At 45.4% G+C, this 25,600-nt stretch overlaps 1 protein-coding gene across 1 annotated transcript in view; it reads left to right on the top strand.

Moving 5' to 3' along the window:
• Positions 1-24,510, top strand: part of LOC124796231 (fap1 adhesin-like) — a 29,695-nt gene extending 5,185 nt beyond the window's left edge. Inside the window, exons 2-3 of the mRNA XM_047260322.1 lie at positions 13,770-17,189; positions 22,115-24,510. Of these exons, the coding sequence (XP_047116278.1) occupies positions 13,770-17,189; positions 22,115-24,510 (5,816 nt within the window). The remainder of the gene's footprint in view (positions 1-13,769; positions 17,190-22,114) is intronic.
• The last annotated feature ends 1,090 nt before the right edge of the window (positions 24,511-25,600 follow it).

Here is a 25,600-nt window from a genome sequence, read left to right as displayed (position 1 = left end):
GAAGTTCCTCATCAGTTTGAAGGATGAGGTCTCTGTGAAAAATCACACCTTGTACCATATTTAGAGACTGGTGAGGGGTAATGGACACGGGAATTGTGCCAAGATGAGTACAGGCACAAAGGGCCGCAGATTGGGCAGCCGAAGCAGTTTTTATCAGCAACGAATCCGACCGCATCTTGCTCAGGGAGTCCACTTCGCCGAACTTGTCTTCAATGTGTTCCACAAAGAATAAAGGTTTGACACTGGTGAAAGTATCTCCATCAGTCCTGGTGCAAACTAGATAACGGGGGAAAGGTTTTGCCCCTAGACGACGGGCCTGACCCTCCTCCCAGGGGGTAGCCACGGAAGGGAAGGCCGAAGGGGCAAGAGAAGCAGCACTTGAGGAATCAGTACCATGCAGAGAGACGGCCGCAGAAGAGCGGCCAGAGTTTTGGACCCGTATGCGTTTCATCTGCATAGCGTCCGCCCTGATACCACCCACTCCGATCAGGGGCTCTCCTCACGGGCGCCACCCAGCCACAGCAAGGGCCGTCTGGCACGGCGGCCATTGCCGGGAGTTCCGATGCTCCAGGACGACGAGCAACCACTCCAAGGCATGCATGAGGAGGTCACAGCTCAGGTATCAGAAGTGTGATCCCTGTGTGTTCAGGGGGCTCTACCAAAAGGGTACATAGCGACCCCACCACACGGGCTGGCTACCGTGCTGGCTATGCACCCTAGCATCAGACAACGACGTAAAAGAAAAGGTGGAATGTACTAGGAGGGCACACGTCGGAGACACTAGGTAAGGTGCTCTTCCCCAAATGGCTCACACTACGGAAGAGAAATTTTGGAATGGAGGTCAAACCCCACAGGGGGACCAAGGAATGCCAAAAGGAGGAGATGATTACGCAACAAAGCCGGAGTGTAAAACCAACAGAACCAGGAGGATAGCAGGGGCCAACATAAGCAAGGACACCAATAGAGGGCGAGGAGAGGGCGAGGGGAAAGGGGTATGGAGGGGAAAGGAAAGGAAATGCAGCCCGGGAGAGAAAGAAGGCTGCAATGGCTCGGGGCCCCGTGCTCGCCACGCACGTATCCACAAAAGAGTTGTGGACCCCCTGGGGGGAAGGTGGAATTCAACCCTGTTATGTTGGAACGTATTGTTGAATTGTCAGAGGCAGTGAAAAATACAGTTGCGCTTAGTGCCGGAAGTTCTGTGGGCCTGTTACAATCAAATGATGATTGGGAAATCTGCTCCCCACTCTGTTCGACTTTGAAACCGTTTGAGCAGGTTTCGAGGCAGCTCAGTGCAGAGGAGTACCCAACTGGCAGCTTGGTAAGTTAATAATTTACTTTATTTGGCTCATGTACGTTCAATGTCATTTTATTGTGTACTTTTCTTATGTGTTGTGTAGTTAGCATATTTGTCTAAATTTTCAGGTTATAGTCCTGACACGTGGCTTTCTGGCAGTGTGTGACGAAATAGCCGAAATGCAGTTGCATGAAGTTTCAATGAAAGATGTTGATGCACTGAAAGAGGGGCTTACAAACCGGTTTTCGAATCTTGAGCAGAGCAAATTCATTGCCCTTGCTACCCTGGTTCTGAAATGCCAGCAATTTGAAACGTGGATCCAGCAGACAACACGAAGAAACAGTTAATATTGTTGCCCAGAAACTGGAAAAATGTAGGCCAGTAGGTATTCAGCGTTCACAATCTGTTGAGCCAAATAATTTGGCAACTGAGTCCTCTGTGTGGGGCATATTTGATAAGTTAGTGAAACATGCACAGCCACAGGGCACAGTACAGTCATGTGCTATTGTAGAGGTTCAAAGGTATGTTGACAGCTCAGTCATCAGTAGAAATGAAGATCCTTGGGCATATTTACTGATTTTGTTACCACCACGCCAAACAATTGCAAAAGTAGTCCAAGAGAGATTTAATGTTGTAGCAACTTCAGTTTTTGCGAAGACCCTCTCACAAGGCACAGGACATTTAATAAAAGACAGAAGAACCCACCTCAGGCCATCGAATACAGAAAAACTAATATTTCTGAATGCCAATGGTACCTGTGATTAGACACTGTTGCTGGTAAGTGATACATCATTAGAACGCAGAACATTGTTAAACTGCTCATAATCAGAATAGTTGTACATGAACAAGAATAATTATCATCTTCAATATGTTTCTTACATGCGTACACTCTGTTGCAGAAAATTCTGGACCTGTGTGAGGTTTGGTTGTGTTGAAAGTGGCTAGTTACCTCCATGAAAGCAAACAAGACCACGTAACTTTATGATGATTATGAAACACCAAAATGCTCACATATTTTACATTTTGCTAAATTCATGCTAAGAATAATTTTGCCAGAATAAGTTATTGAGGACGTATGGGATATGACTAGGAACATGAATCGGAGCCCAAACATTTTATTTCATTCACTTTGTAACTGTGCAAAGCTAAGTGCTATAGTATATGTTGATCTGTCAAAACAATATTGAAGAATGATATCTTAGTGCAATACATTATAACAGAGCATAATCCTTACACTATAAAGGCTCACAAAAAAAGTAAATTTTAGTAAGCCCACAGTGTGTCACAAACAAGTCATTTATCTTTTGTTGCAGATACTTTTCACTTACTGCAAGTATTTCACTGTGTTTTCTTTCTCAATCTTTTGATGCTAGAGATGTGACTCACATTTATGCCAGTCTTGGAAGTGATATCAATGGTCTTTGTTATCATGTTAGTTTCTGTTTGTTGGATACACAGATTTAGTTTTGTTGATACATGCACAGTAATTAACAATTTAATGCTTCAGAGACCACATTTTTAACCAGAATTTCATCATCACCCACTACTACATTTAGATCTTATAGATCGTCAACTATTTGTTCATTCATTTGTCTACAGAAAGGTGACAGAGGAACAGGTCATACTGGTAGCAGTATGTCTGTGACTTGGATGGAGCACAGTTACTGATTTGATACCATTAAGGCACAAAGCTTTGTAATGATTAAAATGGTGAGTGAATGTAAGTTATTTCTGAAACATAGCATTTCTTTATACTAAAACCTACTTTAAATACTGGAAGTATTATCTTGATCACCTCGACTTGGATTATCATTGACTGACTGTCCTCACTTGTAATATTCTAGATAGTATGCCTGTTATTTTTCATGAGCTTAGGCTGAAGGAAAAAATTCTATGTATGTAATAACAGTTGATTATGTGTGATGATGTAGACATACTATAATCTGTTGTGTGATATCTTTTACATAATAAACTTTGTGAAAACATGTTGATCAAAACTGGAATGAGCAAAGATTACCAAACAAATTTAAGACCAAAAAACCAGAAAGAGCCATGATCAGCGGTGGAACCCATGCAAGTTTGGTAGTTTGAAAAATTTGTTCCAAATGCAGTGATTATTTTCGTTTTTTGTTGTTGATTGTAGATATATGTACATGTACGTTCCTGTCTCCTGCTAAAAATGAACCATCCCAACTAGCAAATTTTGCTCTGTTATTTAGAACTTTTAATTAATGCAATTAAAAGAGCCACCTGCACTTTGAGAGGACTAAAACTGTTGAGATTTTATTACTCATCCAATAGTATGTTTTGCTCATACTTGTACAACATTTCACATGCCCCACAAACATGTACAAATGTTTCATGTAACCTGACGAGGCGAACCCAAGATTCAAGGAGGAGGGGGAAGGATCCCTCAAGACTGCAACATAAAATATTTAACATGTAGCAAAACAACTGCACACAGTTTTGAAGAGCTGGTTTTCGTTCAGACTGTGGGCCAATGCCAGAACGCAAGAGAAGTTTCCAGCTCAGCAAATGCTCATTTTTATGAATTTATCTACAATATTTTACTGACAAATACCAAAAGGAAAATGCTTCCTATAACACAGATCTTTTATTAAAAATGTGTCGTAATAATGCAAGTTGTAACTTTTTAAATATTTGCAGTCTGTGTAACTTGAAACACTGAATTAAGTATGTGGAAGAAACAGCTTGTCTACATAACAATGTAACTGTATTTACACCAACATTATATGATTTAATATTTACTGGCAATGCCACATGTAAAACCATAGATAAATAAAATCTATTTGAATTTCAACAGAATACAGTAGCTTCCACCACATATTTGCACACTTATAATTTACTGAATTCAGAAGGATGTAGGCTTTAGTAGGTACTGGGAGATGAAGCAGCTTGCACAGGATAGAGTAGCATGGAGAGCTGCATCAAACCAGTCTCAGGACTGAAGACCACAACAACAATTTACTGAACACCTTCAGGAAATGCCATCTGACTGTGACCATGAGCACATATCCCCCTGCAATAGCCACTCACTGCTCACTGTACTCACTAGCATTTCCCGAGACCACTTGCTAATGCACTGCTAAGGCTCTTACAAAGCTAAAACTGAAGAATTTAATGAAGTTTGTTCCTGCAGTTGCAGGTAAGTTCACAGGGTGAGAATGTACCTTTCCAACACCCAGTATCTTTCTTTGAACCAAATTAAGAGCAAGGGCTGCAGACAAGTTTATTAGAAAGATTAAATTTGGAGATGAAGTTTAACATTTCAACTTGGGTAAAGACTCCCACTTCAATGTGAAAAATTTTAATATCTGTTTTATGCATATGTTATTCCCTAAATGTAGCTGTATTTTGAAGGAGATGGTGACACAAAACCGCTGTGAATTGTTCAACTTGCTTGCTCCAATCCAGTCACTTGTTACATAGGGCCTATACATTTTAAACTTACTTCAGTAATCCTGCCGAGATAAAGTTTAAGGGCGAACATCTAGATCGTGAGGCCAGTATGAAGTCTCAGGCACTGGAAAAGGAATTGCAACTATTAGTTGGGCTTTATGTTAACTACACTATATTTAAAAACAACTCCAATAACCTCACACTCAAAGTTATTAGCAACTTACTTTACGTATTAAAAAAATAAATCTGCCTGAGTGGTTTTAACACTTGTAATATGCCTCAGCTTGGGACTTTTTTTGGTGGTTTTAGGGCGCAAAACTTCCATGGTCATTAGCGCCCAGCCCGTGACTTAGGAAACAGGAAAAAACCGAAATTTAAAATCAGCAGCAATGGGAACAAAGTCATAAAATTTGAGAAACTAAAAGCAGAAGGAATGCTTAAAAATCCACTACAGAAAGGGGTTGGTTGTCCCCAAAAAAAGCTTCAAATAACTGACGTCATTTCACTGTCACTAATAAACTGGAGAACGCGGTCGGCTGAGCGCGTGTCATCTGCTAAAATCGACGATGATCAGGCGATAGCTGTAGACGGGAGCGTAACGGATTAAAATAGGGGCATTCAATTAAAAGGTGTCTGACCGTCCACAGCTGAGAGCAGTGGGGACAGAGTGGGGGAGGATCGCCGCTTAAAAGATGTCGATGGCTAAAAAGACAGTGCCCTATCCGGAGTCTAGCTAAAATTACCTCCTCCCGACGACGCGTTCGGGAGGAAGAGGTCCAAGCGCAAGGTTGGGCTTTCACTTCCCGCACTTTATTATGGGGAAGTGTTGACCAATGCGCATGCCATAAATGAGCAACTTGGCGACATAAACCGCTCCGTAGATCGGTGAAGGGAAGCGACTGAGTAGCTGGCCGAGGAAGAGAGACTGCAGCCTTGGCCGCCTCATTCCCACAGATACCAGCGTGTCCCGGGAGCCAGAGGAACGCCACCGAACCGCGCGACCACTACGGATGCAGGTTCGACTCCTGCCTCGGGCATGGATGTGTGTGATGTCTTTAGGTTAGAACTAGTTAAATCTAAGTTCTAGGGGACTGATGACCTCAGAAGTTAAGTACCATAGTGCTCAGAGACCTTTGAACCATTTTTGAACTTAATGCTTTATTAAGATAGACTACCGTCGTGATGTTTCTGTAGTAAGCTGAATTTAATTTGTTTAGTAAAGTGAATATTTTATTTGCATTTTCCATTAGTTTAATTTCTCTTTGACGATTACTGTTGCGTTTAGTAATCAGCAGCTGAATTTTCTTTCACGATATCTACAACAATCTGACAATGCAACAGTTGTAGGTTTCTACTGGCGTAGAATTTGTGAACTTGTTTTAACGATGTCATTAAACCATAGTAGTTGCAAGAGTATTGTCGTCTAGAAATGAATTGCCTTGACGGTTGATCGATCAAGAGCGGGAAAGGTAATATTTTACGAATGTATGACGAGAGTGACAAGTGCTTGAGAGAGGACTTCCGTATCAATACAAGTGTCTGATAGGAAAGTAGTCTCTCTATCTCCTGGATAGTTTTGTTTCTCAAGTCAACAGAATGAGTTATCATGCAGTAGCACAGGTGATGTAGTTTTGTTGCTCGACTTTCTTACATTGCGACCAAAAGGTGTCTCAGTTGTTGACAACAAATTCCAGCTGTGTTGCGCACACCCCTTGGGGCAGAATTCGTAGTCCATAACACACTTATGGAGCTATCAAATGTAAAATATTATGTTCACAATACTCTTTGCTCTAGTCTACGTCTTTTGGTGGGGCTCAGCCTTTCATTTCTTCGTAGGAAGTTAGCGATAAAGGCATCATAACGCGTCACCAGTAACAGTACTGCGTAGGAATGCTCAATGAGCGACCTGATGACGTTCAATAATAGGCACTCCGTTGATTTTTGTTGTTTCGAATTAGAGCATGCAGTACTCCTACACCAGACTTCTGGACTTTGCCTGTTGAATGCAAATGTCGCATGATGGTAAATTGGTAATCTGTCACATACATCAGTAGTCGAGACTTCCTTAATGTGGAAAATCATTCATGCCAGAACGATCTTTGTTGAAACAATAATATCTTTTTCTGGCGTATTTTTCCCAAAGGCACTCGCTCCACGCACAGTTCACATCTTTCTAGCTGCCTCCTCTACATTCACCCCTCTGTTACACCAAAAGTAAGCATTGTAAAATTGAGTTGCAAGTGGAAAAAGGAGTAACATCTGCAACACAACGTTTAACTGTAGTTCATGATTTTCAGGTATGCAAAATCCTATGCTTAACTGCAAGATGATAACTAGAACTTCAAATTCGAAAATGACAGTTGATATATACACAGCGTGGCGCCGCGTTCACCTGGGCGGCGCCGAATTTCGGGCGGCGGGTGGCGTCTGGCCGGTGGCCGCTGCAGCGCCAGGAAACGCCCGAGCGTGAGCTGTTGTGATCGCGACGCAGCCACGAGCTGTACTGCGGAATTGTTTCTGGAATACTTGTTACTGCGGGTGGTAGAATGTTAAGCGAATTGTCTTCGATGTTCAATCACTCATAACTTTAGACCGAAATGAGATTAAAAAAAAAATCAGTTGGACGCGAACATGCGACTCTGAAGTTTACAATGCACGACGATTAGCGCAAGACCACGGGCTCACTCCAGCCGTATCGACTCTGAAGTAGACAACACTTCCTTCCAACTCTTCCCCATCTTACACTGTTGCCAGATTGTGCAGATGGCCGGACTTGGTTGTCAGGGGCGGTCAGTTTTATTGGCCACCTTAACTGAACGACTCGGACTTAGTCTCTGTGGCGGCCGGCCGGCGGTCAGTTTTTATGTCAGACTGTACATAGAACTTAATGAATCCATTTCCTAATACCAGTTGGAAGAACGCAGTAGCGCGCGAATACCAGAAGACTGTATTCCGTGCAGAGCGAAGAAGACTTCGTTCAATGCTGGAAGGTTTGTGTTATCAGCAAAGATCGAGGCATCCCACTCTTATCATAGCCAGGACTCTCACGGACACTGAATAGGAACACTGTTGCCAACACAACTGTCCTCCACAATACTTGAAACTTCCCTACACCCAGAGCAAATCCCGTGAATATGGTCACCCTCAGGCAATTTGGATTACCCTCTGTTGTGGCTTACCAACAGAAGTACAAGGATAGCGTACCAATAGGGACAAGAAAGGAGGATTATTTCTGTTTTTGGCGCCCTTCATGCCTCCATTTATTGCACCATTACACACACACACATCATGATATATGAGACATAATTGCCATATTGAAATTGTTATGACAATATGTATCACAAAGGGCACACACAATGGAGTTTAAGAAATTACAATGGCACATCAACTCCGCTATGACAAACGGTGTGCACAATGAAGGCCGCATAATGCTACCAATGTAAGAAACATAAAATTAACTAAAAAGCCTAGAAGGAAATGCTTATGAGAAGAACACAATGGGGCCGCAAGGGAGGAGGCAACACAATACTTAACTCAGGTGCACCAAAACAAACAACGGACACCAGGCCGCGCCAGCAACGGACACGTAAGGCACGCAACTACTCTCTCCGGTGCGGTTCCGCGTGTTCCACCCAAGTAACAGCTACCTGAAACATTTTAATACTTTGAACACTACACCAGTGACCGGCAAATTAAAAAACACAATAACATGACAAAAATACAGTAATTTAAGAAAATCACATATGACAACGAGCTTAAGGTCTTTCGGTAATTACCTTTTTCGTAGTCTGTTAAAGGGGAATGTGCTACTATTAAATCTTCCGTAATTACACTACTAAATTTGTCAGTACCCAAGTTGCAATTAACGCAACAAGAATTAAATCATTTAAGTGATAATGGTACTTTAAAATAATAATAAAATCATTGCATGATACAGAGGACCTAGAATGGCCCGATCAGTGCTCCCCAGTGAAGCAGTTCACACAAACGGTGCTCCACGGCTCCGAGAGCGCAGCCCCTTACAGAATGCAACACAACCACAGCGACCCGGAGTACTACCAGAACCACCAGGCAGTCAACCAAAATCGTACTCAGCCAAAACAAGGACAGACTTAAAATAACGAGACCTAGCGCGGGCCGGACAACAGACCGAATGCCGGGAAATCCATAAGAAACCTCAGCCAACTTAATACCAAAAGAACAATTTATGAACAATATGCAAAACGCGAGACCTCTCAGTCCAAAGGCTTCCCTTTAGTCGCGAAGGTGGCTCCGTACGACGCTTGGCACCTCAGCAGGCGGGTCGGAGTGCCGAATCGAGCTTAACCTTCGTTAACGGAAAGCGGAAGCACCGCAAGACAAAATAAACCCCAATGTAACTGAGCAAGGCAAACTAAGGAGTGCCACTTTAAGAGTATGCATTTGAAGATCAAACATTAAGCACCCAGACTAACGTGCCACTGAACGACGCACTTCCATCACCGGCGTCTCGTAGAGTACGGAGAGCAGCGTAGCCCATCGATATACATCCGTGGGACGGTCAACGAGGATAGCAATCCCAGCGACGAAGAGAGAGGAGGACGAAATGACATCCCGCCGCACATAGAAGGTATTTCAAACTCAGGCTCGACAAAGTACAACAGGCGAGATTTTGCTCCCCTTGCGAATCAAGTTAAACGGCTCACCACGCTGCTGTCCACACTGTTAACCGCAAAATCACGGTCCGGCCTTCCCACTCTGCGTCCAGACGCAAACAACCCCAGCCGAGCCGAACTGTCTCCACGCCAAGGCAGCCACGTCTTCCCTCCTCACACGCCTCCAGCTAAGATCCGACCACAAAACACACCCAAGGGGATGTGTCCAGAAACGGATAGAGCTATATATATATGGGATATCACCCTCAACAGCATCGGAACAGGCCGAGGAAGATGTGGTGAGTGTCTGCTCAAGTGGGGCAAATCTGTGACTGGTGCGGAAACACAGACAGGCATATGTGGCACCTGTTGATACGACGTGTGCAAGTATCAGCGTCCCTTCGAAACAACAGTTACCAAATAAACTCTGGAGAGATGACGTAGATGGCAATACATATACGAAGGTTACAAAACTACTACACATCTACACACTTAAGTGCCTGGCAGAGGGGTCATCGAACCACCTCCACAATAATTCGTTTTTTCCGTGCTCTGTTCGAGATTGCAGTAGTAAAGAACACCTATATCTTGCCGTGCGAGCTCTGATTTCCCTTATTTCATTCTAACGACCTTTTTCTCCCAATGCTGACGTAGTGGCTGCGAGATTAGAGGCGCCATGACACGAATCGCGTGGCCCTTTCCGCCGGAGGTTCGAGTGTTTGTTGTCCATACTGATCCGAGCACGGGGTTCACAACCCGAACCACACGCCACTGTTAAGCACTAATGAAGGACTGGGTCCCTTACTTCGACTGCACGTAATTCATTAAGGTCAATCCAACACATTTATGTCAAACAACATAAATGAAGTTACATCTGAATCTGTGTTTTATCTGAATCTGTGTTTTTTTAATCTCTGATATCAATTTCAATATCAGCTGACTTAGTGCGTGAAGCGCGAGTTAAGCCAGTAACCAGATAAACTAAACAATTCTCCATAATTCAAAAGAAACAGAGAAACAAAATGAATCAATACACCCCACTGACAAATATCCAAAAAAACCTTACAATACTACTAAAAAGAATATACACTGAAGTGGGGAGCAGTCTTCACCTGACAGAACACTTCAAAATGAGTTCAATAACAGATGCGTGCCCCAGAAAACAGCGAGACATTAAATAAACTTCATTTCATGAATAACAAATACTCATTAACATTACGCCACTCCTGTTTGAACTGCAGTGTCCCAAAGAAACAGGTGCTAATTCTGAAAGAACATATAAAAAAGAAATTGTTTAAATTACAGCATTAAGGAATTCCAAAAGATGTCCAATCGAACACACCCCCCTTTCCAGTTGAGCTACAAATCTTTCCCCTTTCTAGGCTGATCCAGAAACACAGAATGCCACAGAAATCTTACAGGACACCCGGAAGCAGTAACAGACAAGGGGGTCGGCACCCACAAATAACACAGGCTAAGAGTCAGGCCGGGAGCACATCCTACGAGAACTCGTCCACACTTCGCTCACCACAAACTGCAGACATTCCGGCCGAACATCCGCTCGCGGTGGCTGCCAGAAGGAAGAAGCAACCTACCTTACGCCCGAGCCACAACTCCGCCAGTCTCACCAGCCGCCCCAAACCGACTGCCTCTCGCCGTCCCGCGCGCCCCAGCCGAAAAACCAAAGATGCTCATGCCCGGGGACGCGCCAAAGATAAGCCGATCGCTGATCGACCAGCCATCAGGCTCACGTACACAAAATTACGCTAAGTAGTGTGTAAGACTAGCGACCCATGACCTCAGCAGTTTGTGTGTGAATTCCTAAGGGACGACATTGATCAATATAGGGATGTTCAAGAGTCAACACAACATCCCAGTGGAACTCTGAAAATGTAACCAAATGTAGTCATCTGAAATTGACCCTTTAACACAATCAGCAGAGTATTATCCAACTCTTTCTCCCCAGACATTCGCCTTACTGGTGTGACACTTCCTATTACAACAGATAAAAGTATTTGTGCATTATGTGTTTGTATCATGACTCATCCAATTTCACTGACATCCCTCAGTTATGAAATTATACGATGCACTCTGCCATAGGTCTTGAGCTGGACAGACTACATCATTGTATGCATACGCTATGCTAGGCAACCAACGATTAAAACTCCCTACGTGTGCACTGTGTACTCATTGACGATTTAAAGCAACACCTTTGTTGGCACATGGCCGCTAAACCTAACGAGAACTAGATGAAGATGAAATGCTTGTGTGAAAAACCAGCGTACTGTGAGTCGCCTATTGCTATGTGCTGACTTGGCAGAAAATCCTAAGAAATTTTGGTCTTATATCAAAGCGGTAGGTGGATCAAAACAAAATGTCCAGACACCGTGACCAAAATGCTACTGAATCAGAGGATGACAGCTTTGGAAAAAGACATTTAGTCTGTTTCACAGAGGAAGATTGCACTGTAGTTCCTTCTCTAGACTGTCGCACAGATGACAAAATGGTAGATATCGAAATACACGACAGAGGGATAGAGAAACAAACTCGCTCAAAAGAGGAAAGGCCGCTGGACCTGATGGGATACCAGTTCGATTTTACACAGAGTACGCGGAGCAACTTGACCCCCTTCTTGCAGCGGTGTACCGTGGGTCTCTAGAAGAGCGTAGCGTTCCAGAGGATTGGAAAAGGGCATAGGTCATCCCCGTTTTCAAGAAGGGACGTCGAACAGATGTGCAGAACTGTAGACCTATATCTCTAACGTCGATCTGTTGTAGAATTTTGGAACACGTATTATGTTCGAGTATAATGACTTTTCTGGAGATTAGAAATCTACTCTGTAGGAATCAGCATGGGTTTCGAAAAAGACGATCGTGTGAAACCCAGCTCGCACTATTCGTCCACGAGACTCAGAGGGCCATAGACACGGGTTCACAGGTAGATGCCGTTTTTCTTGACTTCCGCAAGGTGTTCGATAGTTCCCCACAGTCGTTTAATGAACAAAATAAGAGCGTATGGGCTATTAGACCAATAGTGTGATTGGAGTGAAGAGTTCCTAGACAACAGAACGCAGCATGTCATTCTTACTTCGGAAGATTTCTCTCAACTGAGAGTGATTTCAGGTGTGCCGCAGGGGAGTGTCGTAGGACCGTTGCTATTCACAATATACATACATGACGTTGTGGATAACATCGGAAGTTCACTGAGGCTTTTGCGGATGATACTGTAATATATCGAGAGGCTGTAACAATGGAAAATTGTACTGAAATGCAGGAGGATCTGCAGCGAATTGACGCACGGTGCAGGGAATGGCAATTGAATCTCAATGTAAACAAGTGTAATGTGCTGCAAATAGAAAGATAGATCCCTTATCATTTAGCTACGAAATAGCAGACCAGCAACTGGAAGCAGTTAATTCAATAAATTATCTGGGCGTAGGCATTAGGAGTGCTTTAAAATGCAATGACCATATAAAATTAATCGATGGTAAAGACGAAAACAAAGGAAGTGGGTTACAGTACACTTGTTCGCCCTCTACTTGAATACTGTTCAGCAGTGCGGGATCCGTACCAGATAGGGTTGATAGAGGGGAGAGGGAGAGAGAGAGAGAGAGAGAGAGAGAGAGAGAGAGAGAGAGAGAGAGAGAGAAGATCCAACAGAGAGCAGCGCACATTGTTACAGGATCATTTGGTAATCGCGAAAGTGTTACGGAGATGATGGATAAACTCCAGTGGAAGACTCTGCAGGAGAGACGCTCAGTTGCTTGGTATGGGCTTCTGTTGACTCTTCGGTGAAGGTATGTTCTCGAAACTTTAAGCAGTATATTGCTCCCCCCTACGTAGGTCTCGTGAAGAGACCGTGAGGATAAAATCCAGGGATTAGAGCCCACACAGAGGCATACCGACAATCTCTCCTTCCACGAACAATACGAGACTGGAATAGAAGGGATGACCGATAGAGGTACTCAAGGTACCCTCCCCCACACACCGTCAGGTGGCTTGCAGAGTATGGATGTAGATAACCGTCGCCTGACTCCAGATGTCCAGGGTGACTTGCATCTGTTCCCTGGCATATGTGGGGAGGCATCAGCAGAGTGATCCCTGTGTGGTTAGCGGACCACAACTAACAGGGTACTTGTGGCCCCACCACAACGGCCTGGCTACCTTGCTCGATATCAGGTGCAACCAAGCAAACAGGTCGATTATCATCAGAATAGAAAGTCATACCGCACAGGTGATGGAGATGTACACACCCAGGAGGGTGACTGCAAAACAGTTGGAGAACGAGCAGAAGTGCAGATCCACATTGACGAAGGACATGATTGGTCTCAGTGCATGATGGACACAATGCACCTTGAAAGGTCCCCTTCCCCAGTTGGCTCGCTCTTCGGGAAAAATGTTTAAAAACAGAGGCCGTCACAGAGGCCGTCACAGAGGCCGTCACAGAGACCGTCACAGAGGCCGTCACAGAGACCGTCACAGAGACCGTCACAGAGACCGTCACAGAGACCGTCACAGAGACCGTCACAGAGACCGTCACAGAGACCGTCACAGAGACCGTCACAGAGACCGTCACAGAGACCGTCACAGAGACCGTCACAGAGACCGTCACAGAGACCGTCACAGAGACCGTCACAGAGACCGTCACAGAGACCGTCACAGAGACCGTCACAGAGACCGTCACAGAGACCGTCACAGAGACCGTCACAGAGACCGTCACAGAGACCGTCACAGAGACCGTCACAGAGACCGTCACAGAGACCGTCACAGAGACCGTCACAGAGACCGTCACAGAGACCGTCACAGAGACCGTCACAGAGACCGTCACAGAGACCGTCACAGAGACCGTCACAGAGACCGTCACAGAGACCGTCACAGAGACCGTCACAGAGACCGTCACAGAGACCGTCACAGAGACCGTCACAGAGACCGTCACAGAGACCGTCACAGAGACCGTCACAGAGACCGTCACAGAGACCGTCACAGAGACCGTCACAGAGACCGTCACAGAGACCGTCACAGAGACCGTCACAGAGACCGTCACAGAGACCGTCACAGAGACCGTCACAGAGACCGTCACAGAGACCGTCACAGAGACCGTCACAGAGACCGTCACAGAGACCGTCACAGAGACCGTCACAGAGACCGTCACAGAGACCGTCACAGAGACCGTCACAGAGACCGTCACAGAGACCGTCACAGAGACCGTCACAGAGACCGTCACAGAGACCGTCACAGAGACCGTCACAGAGACCGTCACAGAGACCGTCACAGAGACCGTCACAGAGACCGTCACAGAGACCGTCACAGAGACCGTCACAGAGACCGTCACAGAGACCGTCACAGAGACCGTCACAGAGACCGTCACAGAGACCGTCACAGAGACCGTCACAGAGACCGTCACAGAGACCGTCACAGAGACCGTCACAGAGACCGTCACAGAGACCGTCACAGAGACCGTCACAGAGACCGTCACAGAGACCGTCACAGAGACCGTCACAGAGACCGTCACAGAGACCGTCACAGAGACCGTCACAGAGACCGTCACAGAGACCGTCACAGAGACCGTCACAGAGACCGTCACAGAGACCGTCACAGAGACCGTCACAGAGACCGTCACAGAGACCGTCACAGAGACCGTCACAGAGACCGTCACAGAGACCGTCACAGAGACCGTCACAGAGACCGTCACAGAGACCGTCACAGAGACCGTCACAGAGACCGTCACAGAGACCGTCACAGAGACCGTCACAGAGACCGTCACAGAGACCGTCACAGAGACCGTCACAGAGACCGTCACAGAGACCGTCACAGAGACCGTCACAGAGACCGTCACAGAGACCGTCACAGAGACCGTCACAGAGACCGTCACAGAGACCGTCACAGAGACCGTCACAGAGACCGTCACAGAGACCGTCACAGAGACCGTCACAGAGACCGTCACAGAGACCGTCACAGAGACCGTCACAGAGACCGTCACAGAGACCGTCACAGAGACCGTCACAGAGACCGTCACAGAGACCGTCACAGAGACCGTCACAGAGACCGTCACAGAGACCGTCACAGAGACCGTCACAGAGACCGTCACAGAGACCGTCACAGAGACCGTCACAGAGACCGTCACAGAGACCGTCACAGAGACCGTCACAGAGACCGTCACAGAGACCGTCACAGAGACCGTCACAGAGACCGTCACAGAGACCGTCACAGAGACCGTCACAGAGACCGTCACAGAGACCGTCACAGAGACCGTCACAGAGACCGTCACAGAGACCGTCACAGAGACCGTCACAGAGACCGTCACAGAGACCGTCACAGAGACCGTCACAGAGACCGTCACAGAGACCGTCACAGAGACCGTCACAGAGACCGTCACAGAGACCGTCACAGAGACCGTCACAGAGACCGTCACAGAGACCGTCACAGAGACCGTCACAGAGACCGTCACAGAGACCGTCACAGAGACCGTCACAGAGACCGTCACAGAGACCGTCACAGAGACCGTCACAGAGACCGTCACAGAGACCGTCACAGAGACCGTCACAGAGACCGTCACAGAGACCGTCACAGAGACCGTCACAGAGACCGTCACAGAGACCGTCACAGAGACCGTCACAGAGACCGTCACAGAGACCGTCACAGAGACCGTCACAGAGACCGTCACAGAGACCGTCACAGAGACCGTCACAGAGACCGTCACAGAGACCGTCACAGAGACCGTCACAGAGACCGTCACAGAGACCGTCACAGAGACCGTCACAGAGACCGTCACAGAGACCGTCACAGAGACCGTCACAGAGACCGTCACAGAGACCGTCACAGAGACCGTCACAGAGACCGTCACAGAGACCGTCACAGAGACCGTCACAGAGACCGTCACAGAGACCGTCACAGAGACCGTCACAGAGACCGTCACAGAGACCGTCACAGAGACCGTCACAGAGACCGTCACAGAGACCGTCACAGAGACCGTCACAGAGACCGTCACAGAGACCGTCACAGAGACCGTCACAGAGACCGTCACAGAGACCGTCACAGAGACCGTCACAGAGACCGTCACAGAGACCGTCACAGAGACCGTCACAGAGACCGTCACAGAGACCGTCACAGAGACCGTCACAGAGACCGTCACAGAGACCGTCACAGAGACCGTCACAGAGACCGTCACAGAGACCGTCACAGAGACCGTCACAGAGACCGTCACAGAGACCGTCACAGAGACCGTCACAGAGACCGTCACAGAGACCGTCACAGAGACCGTCACAGAGACCGTCACAGAGACCGTCACAGAGACCGTCACAGAGACCGTCACAGAGACCGTCACAGAGACCGTCACAGAGACCGTCACAGAGACCGTCACAGAGACCGTCACAGAGACCGTCACAGAGACCGTCACAGAGACCGTCACAGAGACCGTCACAGAGACCGTCACAGAGACCGTCACAGAGACCGTCACAGAGACCGTCACAGAGACCGTCACAGAGACCGTCACAGAGACCGTCACAGAGACCGTCACAGAGACCGTCACAGAGACCGTCACAGAGACCGTCACAGAGACCGTCACAGAGACCGTCACAGAGACCGTCACAGAGACCGTCACAGAGACCGTCACAGAGACCGTCACAGAGACCGTCACAGAGACCGTCACAGAGACCGTCACAGAGACCGTCACAGAGACCGTCACAGAGACCGTCACAGAGACCGTCACAGAGACCGTCACAGAGACCGTCACAGAGACCGTCACAGAGACCGTCACAGAGACCGTCACAGAGACCGTCACAGAGACCGTCACAGAGACCGTCACAGAGACCGTCACAGAGACCGTCACAGAGACCAAATCGGGTGAGGCTCCTTTCAGTCGCATCTTAAGACAGGCAGGTATAGCTCAGGCCTATTTTAATCCCTGGACCCACAGGGGGTGCAGTCCATGTTAAACGGCAAGGGGTAGCCATGTGCCAGGATGGAGGAAGGCTGTGGGTATTCCCAGTGTGACAGTCACCAAGAACTGCAGGGACACACCAAGTACTTTGTCACTGTAAGCTCTGTGTCTGGCTCTTGCACTGGGGTACGAGAAAGTTTCTTATCTATTTTAGTGGGCTCTGTGACTTTATTCTTATAGTGAAAGGGGCCACATTATTACACTAAGTAATGAAATGTGTTTAAATAGACTATTTCTGAAATCGCAATACACTTCTAACATTCTCTAAATTCTGTAAACAACTTTCTTAATACAATTGTTTAAACAATGCCGGCCGGGGTGGCCGAGCGGTTCTAGGCGCTACAGTCTGGAGCCGCGTGACCGCTACGGTCGCAGGTTCGAATCCTGCGTCGGGCATGGATGTGTGTGATGTCCTTAGAACTACTTAAACCTAACTAACCTAAGTTCTAGGGGACTGATGACCACAGATGTTAAGTCCCATAGTGCTCAGAGCCATTTGAACTATTTTTTGTCTAAACAATGTGTGATATACGCTATATTAGCCTACCATTGTGAGACACTCCCACTCCATCAGCTCGACAGACTGAGCGAATTTCGCACCAATTTCAAAATGCGGGAAGGCAGGGGTTGGATGAGGTCGTGGTGGTGTGAACTAGGTTAGTTCGTCTCTGGATCTCAACGTGAGCACGCGAAATCCGATATTTCCACCAATAAATTTGAATTTTCCGCAGTTTTCACGGTTGGGGGACGGTTGGAGTTAAATCTATTGAGCTAACGCTGTTAACCTATTTTCCCACCATGACGTCGGTGTCACATTGCCACATCTATGGCCTCCATCTTGAATAAATTTGGCAACAACGCAGAAAGGGTGAAGCTGGCATCACAATGTCTGCCATGTTGTCAATTTATTATAAACTTTGTTTCGTTTTTTCGAAAAATGACTGTGAAACACAATAATTGTTTTTAAAAGTAATCAAATAGGGTTTTGTATTATTTATAGTATCCATTAATCTCACCAGTAATCTAATTATGAATAGTAATTTCTCTGCTTTTGTATCCAGAATACCTTGGAAGAATACTCAAATGAAAACTCGGGATATATCGGAACTTGGTGGCAGATAAACCTGTGCAAGTACCCTAGTCTGTCACTAAGCCATGTGTCCACAACATCCCTTTTTTTGGGAGTTGCGATGTAACAAAATAAAAATGATGTTATTCAATGCAAAAGTTGGAATTTGAGATTTCGCTTACTGTTTCATCAATCACAATGGTCAATCTATGATTCTTATGACAATTGGCGTAAGATATTGGATTATGAAATTTGAATAGTCTTTACTTGGAGTTTCGCGTGGCTTGAAGCAGTCACAGCTAGCGTGCTGTTGATTAGCAAATTGCATTATCGTCTTTTTAATTACTTCATGATCGTAGACACGATCATACCCGGTCGTGAAGTTATTGCTATGACAAAAAGAATTTCCTAAGGGACCAGAAAGTTCTTGAGGGCGCAAAAACAACTAACATGACAAAAAAGGGAAATTCAATATTAAAGCTGATGCAAGAAGACGATAAAACAGTTTTTTTTTCAATCTAACACGCACGTTGGACTGCTGATCTTGGTGTCTGTAATCTTAGTATTATTTTCATTTTAATTATGCGTTTTGCTGAAGAGATAATAGGAATAAGCACTGCTAACTGATTCAATATTTCCAGAACATTTATTATAACTAAAACGTATCTTACCTTGTGTTTTGACATAAAAATCTACCGTCATTGTAGTACAGTTTCATGTCCATTGAGCGCTCTTTTATGTAGCCATTGTCCTCTTGAGTCACCCGTGAGTCGTCACGATAAGTTGTAACAGTTATTTTTACACTTCACTCAGACGGAACACGTTTTTATACATTTAGTAAAAAATTAGATCAGACCGCCATAAATCTGCGTCCGTCTTACGTAAGAGAAACAGTACAAGTGTTTAGCGCTCAAGGCTTCATTTGTTCCCCAGCCAACAAGGTGCTAATGAGAAATGAGAGACATAGCGTGATGAAATAGGTTTAATAATGAATAAAAAAAATAAGAGTGCGGGTTGGCCACAATAATGCGGTCACTACGCTATTTGTAGTAGCTAAGATAGAAACAAAGCCCATGCCTACTACAGTAGTACAAGTTTATATGGCAACTAGCTCTCCAGATGAAGAAATTGATTTAATAATTTCTTTTATCTCGTCATACATTTAATTTTCGTCTCCCTTCACTACCTGAATAGTCATGGGTGACGAATTCGTCAGTAGGAAAAGGAAGAGAAGGAAACGTAGTAGGTGAATATGGATTGGCGGAAAGAAATGAAAGAGGAAGCCATCTGGTACAATTTTGCACAGAGCATAACTTAATCATAGCTAACACTTGGTTCAGGAATCATAAAAGAAGGTTGTATACATGGAAGAATCCTGGAGATACTAAAAGGTATCAGATTATATAATGGTAAGACAGATTTAGGAACCAGGTTTTAAATCGTAAGACATTTCCAGGGGCAGATGTGGATTCTGACCACAATATATTGGTTATGAACTGCAGACAAACTGAAGAAACTGCAAAAAGGCGGGAATTTAAGGAGATGGGACCTGGATAAACTGTACAACCTCTGGTTCTTTCAGAGTTTCAGGGAAAGCATAAGGGAACAATTGACAGGAATGGGGGAAAGAAATACAGTAGGAGAAGAATGGGTAGCTCTGAGGGATGAAGTAGTGAAGGCAGCAGACGATCAAGTAGGTAAAAAGGCGAGGGCTAATGGAAATCCTTGGGTAACAGAAATATTGAATTTAATTGATGAAAGAAAATATAAAAATGCAGTAAATGAAGCAGGCAAAATGGAATACAAACGTCTCAAAAATGACATCGACAGGAAGTGCAAAATGGCTAAGCAGGGATGGCTAGAGGACAAATGTAAGGATGTAGAGGCTTGTCTCACTAACGGTAAGAGATACTGCCTACAGGAAAATTAAAGAGATCTTTGGAGAGAAGAGAATCACTTGTATGAATATCAAGAGCTCAGATGGCAACCCAGTTCTAAGTAAAGAAGGGAAGGCAGAAAGGTGGAGGGAGTATATAGAGGGTTTATACAAGGGCGATGTACTTGATGACAGTATTATGGAAATGGAAGAGGATTTAGATGAAGATGAAGATGAAATGGGAGATATGATAATGCGTGAAGAGTTTGACAGAGCACTGAAAGACCTGAGTCGAAACAAGGCCCCCAGAGTAGACAACATTCCATTAGAACTACTGACAGCCTTGGGAGAGACAGTCCTGACAAAATTCTACCATCTGGTGAGCAAGATGCATGAGACAGGCGAAATACCCACAGACTTCAAGAAGAATATAATAATTCCAATCCCAAAGGAAGCAGGTATTGACAGATGTGAAAATTACAGAACTATCAGTTTAATAAGTCACAGCTGCAAAATACTAACGCGAATTCTTTACAGACGAATGGAAAAACTGGTAGAAGCGGACATCGGGGAAGATCAGTTTGGATTCCGTAGAAATGTTGGAACACGTGAGGCAATACTAACTTTACGACTTATCTCAGAAGAAAGATTAAGAAAAGGCAGACCTACGTTTCTAGCATTTGTAGACTTAGAGAAAGCTTTCGACAACGTTAACTGGAAGACTCTCTTTCAAATTCTGAAGGTGGCAGGGGTAAAATACAGGGAGCGAAAGGCTATTTACAATTTGTACAGAAACCAGATGGCAGTTTTAAGAGTCGAGGGCCATGAAAGGGAATCAGTGGTTGGGAAAGGAGTGAGACAGGGTTGTAGCCTCTCCCCGATGTTATTCAATCTGTATATTGAGCAAGCAGTAAAGGAAACAAAAGAAAAATTCGGAGTAGGTATTAAAATCCATGGAGAAGAAATAAAAACTTTGAGGTTCGCCGATGACATTGTAATTCTGTCAGAGACAGCAAAGGACTTGGAAGAGCAGTTGAACGGAATGGATAGTGTCTTGAAAGGAGGGTATTAGATGATCAACAAAAGCAAAACGAGGATAATGGAATGTAGTCAAATGAAGTCGGGTGATGCTGAGGGAATTAGATTAGGAAATGAGACACTTAAAGTAGTAAAGCAGTTTTGCTATTTGGGAAGCAAAATAACTGATGATGGTCGCAGTAGAGAGGATAGAAAATGTAAACTGGCAACGGCAAGGAAAGCGTTTCTGAAGCAGAGAAATTTGTTAACATCGAGTATAGATTTAAGTGTCAGGAAGTCTTTTCTGAAAGTATTTGTATGGAGTGTAGCCATGTATGGAAGTGAAACACGGACGATAACCAGTTTGGACAAGAAGAGAATAGAAGCTTTCGTAATGTGGTGCTACAGAAGAATGCTGAAGATAAGGTGGGTAGATCACATAACTAATGAGGTATTGAAAAGGATTGGGGAGAAGAGAAGTTTGTGGCACAACTTGACTAGAAGAAGGGATCAGTTGGTAGGACATGTTTTGAGGCATCTAGGGATCACGAATTTAGCATTGGAGGGCAGCGTGGAGGGTAAAAATCTTAGAGGGAGACCAAGAGATGAATACACTAAGCAGATTCAGAAGGATGTAGGCTGCAGTAGGTACTGGGAGATGAAGCTTGCACAGGATAGAGTAGCATGGAGAGCTGCATCAAACCAGTCTCAGGACTGAAGACAACAACAGCATGATGAGCTATGTTTATGCAACCTGTCCATAACAAACATTCCCAAAGCTATCCCAGTGAAATGAGGGTTATTCCATTTATGCGAAAAATAGACACATGTTACCCCATTATTTTTTATACAGAGAACGATTGCAGAGTACATGAAGCGAAGAGGGAGACCTATTCTTATCCAGTCTGCCCTGAAATATAAAAATTTTGGCAAGCACCAACGAAAAGCACCAACGAAAAGCACCAACGAAAAGCACCAACGAAAAGCACCAACGAAAAGCACCAACGAAAAGCACCAACGAAAAGCACCAACGAAAAGCACCAACGAAAAGCACCAACGAAAAGCACCAACGAAAAGCACCAACGAAAAGCACCAACGAAAAGCACCAACGAAAAGCACCAACGAAAAGCACCAACGAAAAGCACCAACGAAAAGCACCAACGAAAAGCACCAACGAAAAGCACCAACGAAAAGCACCAACGAAAAGCACCAACGAAAAGCACCAACGAAAAGCACCAACGAAAAGCACCAACGAAAAGCACCAACGAAAAGCACCAACGAAAAGCACCAACGAAAAGCACCAACGAAAAGCACCAACGAAAAGCACCAACGAAAAGCACCAACGAAAAGCACCAACGAAAAGCACCAACGAAAAGCACCAACGAAAAGCACCAACGAAAAGCACCAACGAAAAGCACCAACGAAAAGCACCAACGAAAAGCACCAACGAAAAGCACCAACGAAAAGCACCAACGAAAAGCACCAACGAAAAGCACCAACGAAAAGCACCAACGAAAAGCACCAACGAAAAGCACCAACGAAAAGCACCAACGAAAAGCACCAACGAAAAGCACCAACGAAAAGCACCAACGAAAAGCACCAACGAAAAGCACCAACGAAAAGCACCAACGAAAAGCACCAACGAAAAGCACCAACGAAAAGCACCAACGAAAAGCACCAACGAAAAGCACCAACGAAAAGCACCAACGAAAAGCACCAACGAAAAGCACCAACGAAAAGCACCAACGAAAAGCACCAACGAAAAGCACCAACGAAAAGCACCAACGAAAAGCACCAACGAAAAGCACCAACGAAAAGCACCAACGAAAAGCACCAACGAAAAGCACCAACGAAAAGCACCAACGAAAAGCACCAACGAAAAGCACCAACGAAAAGCACCAACGAAAAGCACCAACGAAAAGCACCAACGAAAAGCACCAACGAAAAGCACCAACGAAAAGCACCAACGAAAAGCACCAACGAAAAGCACCAACGAAAAGCACCAACGAAAAGCACCAACGAAAAGCACCAACGAAAAGCACCAACGAAAAGCACCAACGAAAAGCACCAACGAAAAGCACCAACGAAAAGCACCAACGAAAAGCACCAACGAAAAGCACCAACGAAAAGCACCAACGAAAAGCACCAACGAAAAGCACCAACGAAAAGCACCAACGAAAAGCACCAACGAAAAGCACCAACGAAAAGCACCAACGAAAAGCACCAACGAAAAGCACCAACGAAAAGCACCAACGAAAAGCACCAACGAAAAGCACCAACGAAAAGCACCAACGAAAAGCACCAACGAAAAGCACCAACGAAAAGCACCAACGAAAAGCACCAACGAAAAGCACCAACGAAAAGCACCAACGAAAAGCACCAACGAAAAGCACCAACGAAAAGCACCAACGAAAAGCACCAACGAAAAGCACCAACGAAAAGCACCAACGAAAAGCACCAACGAAAAGCACCAACGAAAAGCACCAACGAAAAGCACCAACGAAAAGCACCAACGAAAAGCACCAACGAAAAGCACCAACGAAAAGCACCAACGAAAAGCACCAACGAAAAGCACCAACGAAAAGCACCAACGAAAAGCACCAACGAAAAGCACCAACGAAAAGCACCAACGAAAAGCACCAACGAAAAGCACCAACGAAAAGCACCAACGAAAAGCACCAACGAAAAGCACCAACGAAAAGCACCAACGAAAAGCACCAACGAAAAGCACCAACGAAAAGCACCAACGAAAAGCACCAACGAAAAGCACCAACGAAAAGCACCAACGAAAAGCACCAACGAAAAGCACCAACGAAAAGCACCAACGAAAAGCACCAACGAAAAGCACCAACGAAAAGCACCAACGAAAAGCACCAACGAAAAGCACCAACGAAAAGCACCAACGAAAAGCACCAACGAAAAGCACCAACGAAAAGCACCAACGAAAAGCACCAACGAAAAGCACCAACGAAAAGCACCAACGAAAAGCACCAACGAAAAGCACCAACGAAAAGCACCAACGAAAAGCACCAACGAAAAGCACCAACGAAAAGCACCAACGAAAAGCACCAACGAAAAGCACCAACGAAAAGCACCAACGAAAAGCACCAACGAAAAGCACCAACGAAAAGCACCAACGAAAAGCACCAACGAAAAGCACCAACGAAAAGCACCAACGAAAAGCACCAACGAAAAGCACCAACGAAAAGCACCAACGAAAAGCACCAACGAAAAGATTCAGCATTACCTGCGTACTCGTTAAGTAGTAGGATATGCTACGTGGTAGCAGAAAATGATCTTCATGCAGTAAACAATGAATGCAACGAGTGCTGCGAAATCTGTAGTTTTCCTAATGAGGAGAAAGTTTGAAAGAATATGTATCTTTATTTTTAGGTTCACTAGTGAAAGTAGAGTCAATTCATAAAGCAGTTGAGTCCCATAAGATTTCACACACATTTTTCCACACTACTGCTAAGGTCATCAGTCCCTAAGCTTACACACTACCTAACCTAAAATATCCTAAGGACGAACACACACACCCATGCCCGAGGGAGGACTCTACTGCAGTTATGGACTGTGCGGCTGGTCCCAGCGGAGGTTAGAGCAGTTCACTGGACTTGACCAAAGGAGTGACCATTAATTGTAAATATTAGCTCGTAAGTGATCAACTATTTACAAAAGAATACAAGTCTTTCTGCAGGAAACCTGCAAATTTGACTGTTTTGTAAATGAACGCTATCAACGAAGGAACTGAGCACGAATGCTGTGTGAAGATGCACACTAAAGTGCGACGTGCATTATAAGAATATCACTAATACACACTGAACAGTTAGTGTTATACTGCACGTGTAAAAGCACGTCAAGGCTACGACAATAGGTGCAACGCAAAGCTCAGTGTTTTTCTAAATGCAGCGACAGCTAAAAACATTCGTCGTCACTTCCCTGTCAAGTGCCTCCCGTGAGGCTCACAGGTAAGTATGGAGGCAGCTCCAGGGGCCGGCTCCTCCGTTGGAAAACGCGTGCGAGGCGTGTGTACCGGTGCACTCGTGTGATACGAAGTTCACAAGGGGGAAAAAAAAAAAAAAAACCGAGCGAGGTGGCGCAGTGGTTAGACACTGGACTCTCATTCGGGAGGACGACGGTTCAATCCCGCGTCCGGCCATCCCGATTTAGGTTTTCCGTGATTTCCCTAAATCGCTCTGGGCAAATGCCGAGATGGTTCCCTTCAAAGGGCACGGCCGACTTCCTTCCCCGTCCTTCCCTAATCCGATGAGACCGATGACCTCGCTGTCTGGTCTCCTTTCCCAAACAAACCAAACAACCGGAAAAAAAGGGGGCAATGTACGACCGGC

This window comes from Schistocerca piceifrons, chromosome 4 (assembly GCF_021461385.2).
Source record: "Schistocerca piceifrons isolate TAMUIC-IGC-003096 chromosome 4, iqSchPice1.1, whole genome shotgun sequence".
Classification (NCBI taxonomy): domain Eukaryota; kingdom Metazoa; phylum Arthropoda; class Insecta; order Orthoptera; family Acrididae; genus Schistocerca; species Schistocerca piceifrons.
Note: the sequence above shows the minus strand (reverse complement) of the source record. Positions and strands in the feature narration are given on the sequence as shown.